General features: G+C 33.3%; 1 protein-coding gene across 1 annotated transcript in view; it reads left to right on the plus strand.

Annotated features, from left to right (window-relative positions):
- Positions 1-13,323, plus strand: part of LOC127957442 (BMP/retinoic acid-inducible neural-specific protein 1-like) — a 168,138-nt gene that overhangs the window by 116,172 nt on the left and 38,643 nt on the right. The window contains exon 5 of the mRNA XM_052555976.1: positions 676-781. Coding sequence (XP_052411936.1) covers positions 676-781 — 106 coding nt within the window. The remainder of the gene's footprint in view (positions 1-675; positions 782-13,323) is intronic.

A 13,323-nucleotide genomic window follows, 5' to 3' on the forward strand; every position in this document is an offset into this window, starting at 1 on the left:
CTTATAGACACTCAGCTTTTTGCTTCACAAGACATTGATGGAATAGAGTGGCATGGATTTCTTGTTGAATACTTGTGTGTTTTTTTTTTTTTTTTCACCACATTCTGATGGCACCCATTCACTGCAGATGACCCATAGAGTGTTTACTCAGGTTACTGTCACTATTACTATAAATACTATTTATTTATAAATCTTTAGCACACAAGTGGTTTCACAGAGTTTGTTCTACAGATTGATTGAGGATTGGGGAATTGTTATTTAAAACATGCACCTTGCAAGGGAGGTGTGCTATTACTTTTCTAAGCAATAGAACTTCAGATTTTTGCCCAGGGCCATTACAAGAACATATTGATTGAGTTTTCTGGGAGTTAAGGTGGTGTGCACACTCTATGATTTGACACATGAAGGCAGCAGCATACTGCATAAAGTAATACCCAACACCAGCATTGGTTGTAAATAATGTAGTGATATATACATATATATATATATATATATATATATATATATATATATACTGTCATTTTCATATGCAGAGGGTGAAATGCAAAGCTTTGCAATCTTAAAATCACAGTCCCTTAATTGCTATTTCATTACTTTTTTTCTGTAATGTAATCCGGTAACAATTACTCAGGTATTTTACACAGCTGGTTTGATGTTATCTGTATCTGTCTTCAGGTGACGGAGACGCGGACGGGTCCACTTGGCTGCAGCACGTATGATAACCTGGACTCTGTCAGTTCTGTTCTTCTTCAGAGCCCAGAGAGCAAACTCCATCTGCAAGGTATGTGACTCATGCATTTCACTGTGGTTCGAATTGGTTGTGTTAACACTGCACCCAATTCAAGTTTGTATTGCCTGACTGTCTGCACTGTTGTTCTGCAACAAACTCATTTGAGTTAGAAAAAAAAAAAAAAAACAAAGATTTGAAAATGAGAAATGAGAATTGATTGTATACCTATACTAGTGACAGATAGGAAGGAACAATGCTCAGAATAGCAAACTAGATCATGATGTAATGATTTGTACGATTCAGAGTGAAATAAGCTTAGATGTCATCTCAAAAAGTGGGATGTGTGAACTGAGCTCACAGAAACACAGACGTTTAAGGGTGCTGACAGCTGAGTTTATCACAGAGAATTTTAGGGGGACTGAGATGAAAGACCCCCCTAAACCGTGTCTAGCAACATCTAGGATTTGCATAAATGACTTTTTAAATCCATCATCAATCCAGCTGCTTGTGTGTCACATTCAAAGCAGACAAAATAAGTGCAGAAATGTTTTCCTTGAAGCATTTACATATGAAAAACATAATGTCTTCATAATTCCTGTCTATCAGAAAACACTTTTTTTTTTTTTTTTTTTTGGATTTGATGGTGTGCACATCTGCTGTATTGACACATGCTTTGGAAGAGAGAAACACAGTTGCACAGCTGCGGTAAGATGTGCCTGCAGGGAAAATAAATGTGTATGAATCTGTCTGGCTGATAATACTAGAGGTAACACAAGATATGCTCATCAGGGATGAAAGAAGGGATGAAACGAAAAGAAACATGAACAATTCTGTTCTGTAACATTTACAGTAATGACTTTTAAGATGTATTACTTTTAAGAAGCATTTTAGTTAATTTTCTTTTGAATTATATATTGCATCGTGTTGTTAAAAAATATTTTCAATTATGAAAAAAATATACATAATATTTTCTTAGAATGCTAATGTTTATTTTGCATTGTACTTTTGTAAAAAAAAAAAAAAAAACTAAACATCTATCTATCTATCTATCTATCTATCTATCTATCTATCTATCTATCTATCGACAGATAGATAGATAGATAGATAGATATTTGTCGTGATCAGAATAAATGGAACCCTTGGTAAATATGATCACGGAAGGCTGTGAAAATAAATCTGCATTGTTAATCATTTTGATATTTAATTAAAATAAATAAATAAATAAAAAATCACATATATATAAATTTTATTTTAACTTAAACAATTGAAAATGAGGGGGGGGGGTGTCTCATTATGAAATAAATGTATTTTCTCAAATACACATTGGAAACAATTATTGGTAATGAGTAAAAATCTGTGAAGTATATGTCCATCCATATTTACAATTTTGAGCATTTTGAGCAATTTTGAAGTATGATTTTAATTCATACTTTATTATTTTCAAACCACATTGTGGTTTGTTTAATTTTGGACATTTGTAAAATTAACAGCAAATGTCTTGGCAGAAAACTGCCAAGTCCTTTATTTATTATTGTTATTATAATTTTTTTCTTCTTTCCAAAATGTAAATGGTTTTTGGTTTAGACAGACGAGTTTGTCTATGATTAATTAAAGCTAGTCCATGAGAGTAATTTGTTCAATTGTCATATTATACAATTTATTTCATGCGATCAGCAAAGTCACTGCAATAACTTGTATTGTATTTATTTGTTTAGTAGTATTATTTCATTTAATTCAGGCTGCAAACTCACAAAACATAAAACATTATTACATTTGCTGTGATGCTGAAGATTCAGCATTAGCACTACAAACACTGTGTTTTATTACCGAGTTGGGTCTGCATTGGTTGATGAATTCACATGCAAAAAATGTCCTCCATTCACCACCCTCATGCTTATAGTTAAGCGGATGTGATCAGCTTTGAATGAGTTGGTTTTAATGTAGAGTTTGATATCCAATTTGATACAAACCCCACACTCATGTCTAATTGCATGTGTCGTTGTTCATGCTTTAGCTCTGCTAATAGTCTAGTTAGCAGAAGCACTCTGCTGTCTTGTGTATTTTCTTTCTTGGTTAACTAAATTTTTTGTCATAATCTGAAATATGAACGCTTGTTAGAAGTATCGCTAACACATTTGGGGTGTGTAATGAAAGGAATCTGTCGGAGCGGCGAGCAGCTCAACTTTATCCATCTTTTATCTGGCCGTCTTATTTTGAATATTCTCTGTGAAAGCTCTCAGTAGGTAACAGGCTTTGATGTTGCACGTCTTTACGCTGCATAAAACATCCCATCGTGATGACAGTATGTCATGTCGTGGCGGAGAGCAGTCATCCATGCCATCTTGGTCTGGATAAAAGTCTTGCGCTGTTGGTCTGCTATCAGGTTGTTGTCTTGAGATGTTTGGAGAAAATGGATTTGATGGCTGTTGATGGAAATATCTTCTCAGAGATGAGCAGCTAAAGATGAGCAAATATCTGTTGATGAAACAGTCTCACATAATGTTGTCATAAGGTCTGGTCCACACTGCAGCTTATTCTGACCAATATCCACTCGTTTAAATAGGAAAATATAAAAGCCCACTTATGCCACATTAGAGAAACAAAAGTCATGCCTTTGTAAGTAATAATAATATAATTAAAATAAATAAATACAAATAAAAAAAATAAAAAATATGAGATATCAAGTCACAATTATAAGATAACGTAAAAACTTTGTGACATAAAAATGATGACATACACATCATCTGAAATGTCGAATACTAAGTCACAACTATGAGATAAAATGTCAGAACTGGGATACAAAATTTATGACACACAAAGCTGGAAATATGATACACTTAGTCATAATTATTAAATAAAATTGTAAACTATGAAATTGAAATTTATTAGTATTAAAATTGTCATTATACATGATTAGTTGAAATTATGACCGTTATAGTTATGAGTTTAAAAAATGCACAATATTATGTCATGATTATTATTTTTTTTTATAATTACTGTCACATATTTTACTCATAATTATGGCTTTTTTATCTCATCATTTAAACTTTTTGTTTCATGATACTTATTATTTTATGTATTTATTGTTACTTATAATTATGAGGTATAAGCACATATTTTTTTTTTTACTTTTTATCTCTTAATTATTACTTCTGGTCAGATTTGATTTTTAATTGCATGCATTTTATAGTTAATCATTGTTATATGGATTTTATATATGTGTACTGTATACACAGTACATACATACACACACACACTTTTTCTGCCATAGTTTCAACCTTTTTATGTCAATTACAACTCTGTCAGAACACAGAATAAATCAATGGAAATGATTTATCTTACTTTATATTTATATTATATACACTTTATATTTCCATCCATAACAAAACTTCTGGATGATATGGATGGAACAGAACACATTGTTTTATGTTTTTATTTTATTGCATAGCATCATTTTAATGAGATTTTGGTGAAATAAACGATAAAACAGCGACACATAACACATCGGCCTTAAACATCTGAATGATGATATAGACAGACCAGCACTGCATAAGAATGTAAAACCATCCAGGTTCTTCCTATGAAACACTCTCAAAATCATCATGCCTATTATTGATTATTCATTATTATTTAGTTACTGTGGTGTAATGCAGGTTTAAATATAAATTACCTGCTCTACACATTTTTAGAAGGTCAGAAAGAAACTGCAAGTTGTTTACACTTCATTTTTTTTTTTTTTTTTTTTTCACCGGAGACTCCGAGAGAACAGCTGTAGAAACTGAATATGAAGCGTTTTCTGAGGACACTCAAAATATATTTCGTTCTGCAAACTTTTCGTTTCTCGAAAGTGCAACGTCATTGTTCATTTCTGTTTCTGATGTGTGTGTTTCAGCACTATGCATTTCACCACGACCCTCTGCGGACTGACACTTTGTCTGTATTCAGAACTGTATATTTATACACATTTTCACACTGGAAATGGAAGGTCAAGTTGCATTGTGGGATATATTATTTTGTGAAGTGTTCTTTGTTATATGCTATAACAGGTCATTATTTATACTTTTCACAAAAAACATACTATTTGCTGCAGAAAGCATAAGTGGATCACTACACCATTTTCACATTTAGTATCTTTGTGTTGCTTTCCACCAAGCAGATTCAAAAATGAAAAAAAAAAAAAAAATGTTGATGTTAAATTTATTTCAAGTATTTATGCTGTTTATTTTTTCTTACCCAGCCGTAGTCCCTCTTTTTTAATTAATTAATTAATTTTTGTTTTGTTTTAAGCAAAACATCTTGTGTAACTAAGCAAGTTTTATGCTGATAGGGTTAGATAAAGGTTAGGGTTAAATAAACAAGTCTTTTCTTCTATCTTAGGCAGTTTTGTTTGTTACATTTTTTACTGTAAAATAAAACAACAGTATTTATTTATTTATAATGACACACAAAAAACTAAAAAGCAAAAAACAAACACTGCGGTCACTAAAACAGACTCTTGGCATCTTGTCTGCTGTAGTTGTATATCTCTCTCTACAGTACGTCGGCTGAAGCGCTGAGTGAAGATATGGCATGTGATTGTCACGGACTGAGATTTAACACACTTACATGAGAGAGAGATGGCCATGATCACGGGATGGCCATGGCGTCTGTCGTCCACCATTAGAGTCGTCTCCTGTGTGTGCATCTCTTAATGAATTAGGAAAGGTCACTTTGAAGGATTTGTTGTTGCCATTAATAAAATTGCCTTGTGATCCCCTGACTGCAGTCGATTGCAAGTAATCTTCCTGATTGGAATATGGAAGGAGGAGAGGATCAGCTGTTTAAACAAATCTGTAAACAAGGTGGAGATGAAAAATCGACTGGTCAATTGCCTTAATGACTTCATTTCATAAAGCACTTAAAATGAGAAGTTCTATACTTACCTTCATGTACCACCGTGGGGACAAGCTGAATCACACAGACTGCATATGATGTATAAGATTAGTCATATTTGCAAAAACAGTTCATTATATCTTTCAGGGTTTTATTTCAAGAGCAATAATAGTGATACGTAAATTAATATTAAATACGATTTTATTCATTTAAAGGGATGGTTCACTTTGAAATAAAATTTTGGTAAGTTTTAGCTTAGCTCAAGGGCATCCAAGATGTAGGTTTCTTTGTTTCCGCAGTATTTCCCATTTTGATGTTTTTAGGTCCAACCGTTCTTGTCTGTGACTCATATATTGGAGGTCTATGGTCACCACCTCAAAGAGCATGCACAGAGGAGTCCAAATTAAACAATGCCCCATCGTAAGTACACATTGATGACCTAAGACACGAAGAGAGCAGTTTGTGTAAGAAAACAAACAGTATTTATATTGTTTTTACCCCAACCACTTCCAACTGATCTGAGTAACTGATCACTTAAACAGCACACTTTGAAAACTTTCTCTAGGTTAAAATTAGATTGAGCGTCCATGTACATTTGCTATTACTTACATATTTCAGATGATAAGTCATATTTGATGATTACCACATAGGCCAGCAGTTAATGATCTGCATGACTTCGCCTGTGGATTTTTAAATTTAATTTTTCTGTGATATAAAAATAATAATAAAAAATGAATAAATACTGTAATCAATGTTCAATTAAAACTCACTTTTATTTAAATTATTGAATCTTAAATATTTAATTTTATTTAATTAAATAATTTGATCAAACATTAAACAATAAAGACACTAGTTAAGTAAAAATATAATGACAATGCATTGTAGTGAGAAAATATTCGTCTATATAGTTATAGTTATCACTTTCCTTAAAACCTTTATATATAATGCATTATAAAGATACAGCATTTGTAATGTAATGCATTTCATCTTTAAAAAATAAATAAATAATTGTAACTAGGCTTAAAAATGCATTATAATGTCTGACGATTTGTTTGTCATGGGCTTTAATGCATTATAATTTCTAAAGGTGTTACAATGTATTATAATTAAGGGATATAATGATTAACTACGAGCCGGTCGAAAATCAATAAAATCGCGGTTCAATTAGGGCTAGGAGTTTATATGAATGTATGTCTGAGGTGAACTTACTCTGTTTAGAACATTTTAGATTGTATTTTCTTTTTCTTTTTTCTTTTCATCTTGCCTCTGTATAATGCATATTAAAGTCCATAAGTGCAGGCTGTTTTGTTTACAGCGGAAACCAAGGAAATTCTTTAAGCGCCACCTGCTGGCAGAGAGTGAATCTTCGTTTCATTCAGCTCGTCTACTATTTCTGTTTCATTCAGACTTTTTCTTTTTTTCTTTCTTTTCTGTATCGTTACACAAAACTGAAGTCAAACCATTCTGTTTTTGCTTCATATTTCGAAATTATACAGTACAACCTAATTTAGATTAAAAACTTCTCATGTATCTCAGCATATTTGTTTGGATCATGATTACAATTCAGTGGTTGCCTCTAATGTTAAATGCAACATAAAAGCACACAAAGCCATATTTTGTTTATTTGAAGATATTTATTTTGTGCTATTTATTTGATTTGGGGTTTGTTTTAAAATGTCAATTTAGTTTTGTTATTTACATTTACATTATATTTAAATTTGGTTATTTAGCAGATACTTTTATCCAAAGCAACTTACAAATGAGGACAATAGAAGAAATACAAACCAACAAAAGAGCAATAAATGCAATAGGTTCTATATTATAATAGTTCTATTTTATTTTCACAAAGAAACTTGCAGCATTTTGTCCAAGCAATATTAAAAGGACACATTTAATTCATAATAATAAAAAAAAAAAAAAAAAAAAAAAAAAAAAACTGAAATGAATAGTGAAATCAATAACACAAAGCTTATTGCTATTATTGTGTGGCAAGGGCTATGAATAACGCTTTTCCCACTCACATAAAAGAGCAGTGTGAACATTCTGCTATACATCTGCTTTTGTGCTCCACAAAAAAGTAAGTCATAAAGAGCATGGAATGACAGGGTCATTAAAAGCTGACAGATGTTTCACATTTGGCTGAACGGACACTTTTAAAGAGATGTTATTGAAGGTCTGAAGATGAAGGTCTTTACAGGTCAGTGGAGTTTAGAGGACTCTCTGTCTCTCTCTGTACTTCCTGTTTCAGAATAATGAGCTGGTGGCTATTTTCAAAGTTCAGCATTACAGTATTTCAGGAACTGCATCTAAAAGGGTTGAGCTTGGAATAGTTTTGACAAAACCTATCTGAGATCTTTGCCAGTGATTGAAAAGCACATGATTTTGTAGTTTTAATCCGTTGCTGTTGTTAATGTATTTGCTCAAACATGTTTCTCTGTTTTTCGAGTAGATTTATGCCACTGCTCCACTAATTGGATTGGATAAGCAGCGATCAGCACTGGAGCGTTTCACAGTTTGCGGTCTGTGTTCACTGCTGTTTTGGAACTATTTCTGTTGCAGCAAAAATCCTCAATATCTGGCCATATCGTGTCTGAAATGTAACTTACTCAGTATTAGGCCTGGCTTTCAGCAACTCCCTAATCACAATACATGCCACAATCCAACACTTTGGCACATCAAAATTATAACACACTTCTGTTTCACAGTTTGATCCACATTTGTCTAGTTTAGTGTGCCTTGCCTAGTAAAATCTGAATATATTTCAAATACATTTATATCATACTAAGTATAGTTCAAATCTATTAACATATTTACTGAGAGATAACTTGAGAGTTACTCAAGTTACTTTTTTCAGGATTCTTTGATGAATAGGAAGTTCAGAAAAGTAGCATTTATTTGAAAAATAAATCTATTGTAACATTTACTTAATATCACTTTTGATCATTTTATTGTATGAATGAATAATAATAAGAAGAGGCCCGATCACAATTGTGCTGATATTCATCATAACAGCAGGACTGTGTGTGCGATATTGCTTAAATATTTACACAGCTTTCAAATGCTTTACGGAACAGGCAGTTTTTCTTGTAGTTTTTTGTTCCTTTCCATCTTGTTCTCATTCAGAGAAAGACACGAGTCAAGTGACTTTGCCTCGGGATATCTGACGGAGCGTGATAATGACATGCTGTTACATTTCCAAACGCAATAAAATCAACTTTGCCATCGTGTCGACATCACAGACAGGCACTAATCATCCGCTCTCATCTGCTCCTGCAGGATCTTTGATTTTCTGATTTGGAAATAACTGTTAGATTTCTGTGCTGCAGTGTGTGAGGAAATCACTGCGTGCCTCTGTGGCCATAGTTTGCCAATCGTGTGTCGTCTCTACCAGATTAGACTGTAATTGTGCCCTGGAACCGAGTCAGAACATACTGACCTTCAGCTCACAATGCCACCGGCGAGTCTTCGGTTCATTACTAAAGCCTGAGTTTCACTAGTGTGGCGGTTGGACGGAGGAGCACTGATGGCACAAACTACAGCTGAGAATGAAATGACAAAACATTCACACTTTTAATTACCCAGTTTACTGCAGACAAAGTCAGGTTTGAAATGTAACAATATGATGTGCGTTTGGTCAGCTAGACAGTCCAAAAACCAGATAGTTGATTAGTGGATGATCAGTGAGATATTACAAATAATAATGGGGGCAAAAAAGTGAAATAACAGTCATTCAACAGCAGGATTTTTCTTGCATTGTCATAGAATACATTTTCAAGCAACATGAATATATACGTATATAGCTAAGAATTTGTAAATATTTATTTATTTATTTATTTAAATTGGTTTCCACAAATATATTCGGCAGCACAACTGTTTTCAACATTGATAATCATTTCTTGAGCAGGAAATCAGCATTTAGAATGATTTCTGAAGGATCATGTGACATTGAAGACTGGAGTAATGTTGCTTAAAATGCTGCTTTAATTACATCAATAACTTACTTATTTTAATGTTTGCACAGAATACAGATATTTTCAATTGTAATAATATTTCATTATGTTACTGTGTTTTTAATCAAATAAATGCAACCTCATAAAAAATAAAATAAAAATAAAAAATAAAAAAAATCCTAGATACTACTGGTTTTATAATATATATATATATATATATATATATATATATATATATATATATATATATATATATATATATATATATATATATATATATTTATTTAGCTTTAATATTTCTGACAATAAAGAGATAGTTTGAATTGTTTTCATCATAATTGCTATTTTATTATTATTATTATTATTATTATTAATATAGCATTACATGACCAACTGGGGGTCTATATCACTTGCATCTACAGCACATAGAATTGAAAATGTAACATTTATGTCATTGTGTAATGACAGAGAAATCTCATAATGTATGATTGTCAATATTCAATGCATTTGTGGCCTAAGATGGCGTTTTACAAAAAGGTTCTATTTAAAGGATTAAAGTAACGTAAATCCCATTAGTTATCCCATTAAAGGCCACATCCATGCATCCCTTAGAAATCCTTCAGATTAGTTTCTGCTGAACATGATCCTAAACAAGCCTGTGACCTAAATAACCGGTCATTCAGATGACCCCTAGGTGATTATAAAATCATGTAAATCTCTAATATATCAATGTCATTTCAACTGAATATCAAAGAATACAAAGGCTTTGTACATTATTCAGAATTCATGAATGCATAATGATTTGATCATATGAAAAAAGAAAAAAAAAATCTGTATTATTCACAATTCATTTTCAAGATGTTAATGTTATAAAACAGTAAGTGATCTTTACCAGTATTGTCTATATGACTGCTGTAAATGAAGAAAACATGTATTGTAGAAATAGAGTGCACTGTGACCTGGACTGATTGAATATCGCAGGCATGTTTACTGCCGTCTGGCTGAGAATGCTAATGTTCCACTAGAGAAGCATGACGTATTGATTCAACATTCCACACGTTCACATCATGCCAGCCTGCCATATTATTATTATTTTTTTCCAGCCGTGTTCTTGCACACGCTCTATTCATCTGACATTATGTGGCATGTGTTAGCTCTATCCCAGCATGCTTCAGTCAGTGATAACAGTGTGGCCTGGGGAACAGGCCATTCATATAGGCGTCCAGTGAATAGAGAGGCCAGAGGGGAAAATGGCTGGTCAGAGAGATCATTCCTGCCCCGAAGACAGCCAGATGCAGACCGGCGCAGAGTCCCAGCATTGGAGACCTGGTCCAGACCCGCCGGGGTTTCCAGGCCTGGAGACAGATCGCTGCTCAGGCCTGGTCTGAGGTCACGGGATGGGGTTTGATTTCAAGAGAGCAACAGAGAACAGCTGTTGATATGGAGATGCTGGAAATGCAACACAAATGTGAAGTTGTTTTGGTTGCGAATGGGAAATTTGTTGGTGCACAGTGCGTTTTAATGAGAAATATTTAAAACAGAAGGAACTCATGCTTTCATGAGCTTTGGAAGTATTTCAGTATGAAGAGGAAAATATTTTCCAGTCTGATGTCATTAGACTAGTTTGCTTGAGCATTTCGTCTCAGTCATGAGCTAAACAAACAAGAACTGCAGGATGCTAATTAGCTGAAATATACATGAGATTTTGGTGTGGGATTTAAGCTAGACTTTTTGTTTGACAAATTATTTTATTATTTTATTCATTTAAAAACACTGGAGACCAGAAATACAGGATCATGTGAAGAAGTTTCACATTTCTCTGCAACTTTGACCTGCAAATTTGTATTGTTTGAAGATGTGTGACCCAGAGAAGATCGGTATGTCATGGCATGAGCTCTTTGCTAATGTTTTCTGAAAATGTACTTAACCTCAGGCCATCCTGAGTTTGTTTATTTGGAGAAATGTAGCATTCCATCACTTGCTTAGCAGTGGATACTCTGCACTGAATGAGCTTATAAAAACATCACAATAATGCACATCTCTCCAGTCCATCAGTTGATGTCTTGTGTCATGTTTGTGAGAAACAAATCCATCAAAACGTTTTTAACTTCAAACAGTTGCTAAAATTCAAGTACGCAATCCATAATTATGCTTCTTCCAGTGAAAAAGTCCATATCCTGTTGTCTCTCACATCAAAATCAACCCACATAATTTAGTTTCGAGCCATCTTGGACTGTTTTGACTTATAAGCAGTGCTTGATCTATGAATATGTCTCTCCTTATTCAGACCAGACCAGAATAAAAAAGAAGCATCTTAAAGATGGACTTGTTTTTACAAACACACAGCTTCTGGCATTGCAAGACATTAATTGATGGACTGGTTTATGTGTGGATTATTGTGATTTCCCATTAACCCTGTTAATGCATATTGAATCTGTACTTAAGGATATTTTGCTGATAAATGTGATTTGGCCGTGAAAGCAGAAGCTGATTCTCCTACACCTGCTGCAGTGGCCACAGATGCAAATTAAAGAGAAATACCTCACTGCAGAGGCTTTAAAATGCATTATTTTTAAAGCATTGATATATAGATATTTCCTCTTTTTCTCCTGTAAAAGTTTCAAGATGAATGGAAGCTTTATGACTTTGTTCCATAAAAGTTATTTGTAGGATATTATGGTGGAGGCCGGGTATATGTTTTGTCCTATTGCATAACATTTGATATTTCAATATCATACTGTCCTTTACAGAGAATCACTGTTTTCAGCGAAATTCAAAAAAAGTTTATACCTAAAAACTAGAGATGCAGTTCAGTAAGGCACTTAATCATACTAAAAGGTGCAACCTCCACTTTACCTTCAAACAAGTTTATCTCTTCTTTCTGTGATCGAGATCCAGATGAGGATAATGGTGATGTGTGCAAAAACACTGAAATAAATAAAAATATATAAGCAAAGTGACATTACCTGAACAATATGAAATCATCAACTGAGGGACAATTTCCCTGTAGATGTCTTTCTGTATTGGAATAAATAGATTCATAAGGAAAATAATGTTATGAGAAGGCTAATGGTTAATGCATCAATCTGCACAGTGTGATATGGTTTCCTCACTTGATTTAGACTAAATAAATGAAGGGAAATCAGCTATCAAAGCAACACCAAGCCTGTTAATTAATTCATTTATTTGTATTAAGCACAGCTCAAATGACGCTTTTCAAAAGCAGTAGATAATCTAGCAAGATTGTAATGCATGTATTTTATTTATTCATGACAGCAGCAGTTAAACACATTTCACAGCACAGTGTGATCGTTCTCTGGAAAAGAAATAAATAAACAAACAAACCATGAGCAAAATAAATATTCCTATTTGTGGACATGAGTAAAATCACCCATACAATCTACATATGCAGCTCCCAGCTAAGGCGTAATTTAACTGATATGGATGTGATTTGCAATGAGGTACATCGCCAGAGACACGTGCGTCACACAAATGGCACATGTGAGACTCAACTCGCAACTGATTTGTTGTATAACCCGCAACAGATGGTTGTGTTTGCTTGCGTTTGCCAGTATTGCTAATTAAAAGTTGGAAAAAAGTTGCACTTTGTTTCCAGTCTCTGTGGGTGAAGCGTACGACATTTTACACAAAGAAACTGAAGCCTATTTTTAGGACCATTAATGTTTCTCATGTTCATCATGACATCCATAACAACTGGTACTGCTTTTAATTCATGCTGATTTAAACAAATAGAAAAGTGAATTACATTAA

This window comes from Carassius gibelio, chromosome B5 (genome assembly GCF_023724105.1).
Source record: "Carassius gibelio isolate Cgi1373 ecotype wild population from Czech Republic chromosome B5, carGib1.2-hapl.c, whole genome shotgun sequence".
Lineage (NCBI taxonomy): Eukaryota > Metazoa > Chordata > Actinopteri > Cypriniformes > Cyprinidae > Carassius > Carassius gibelio.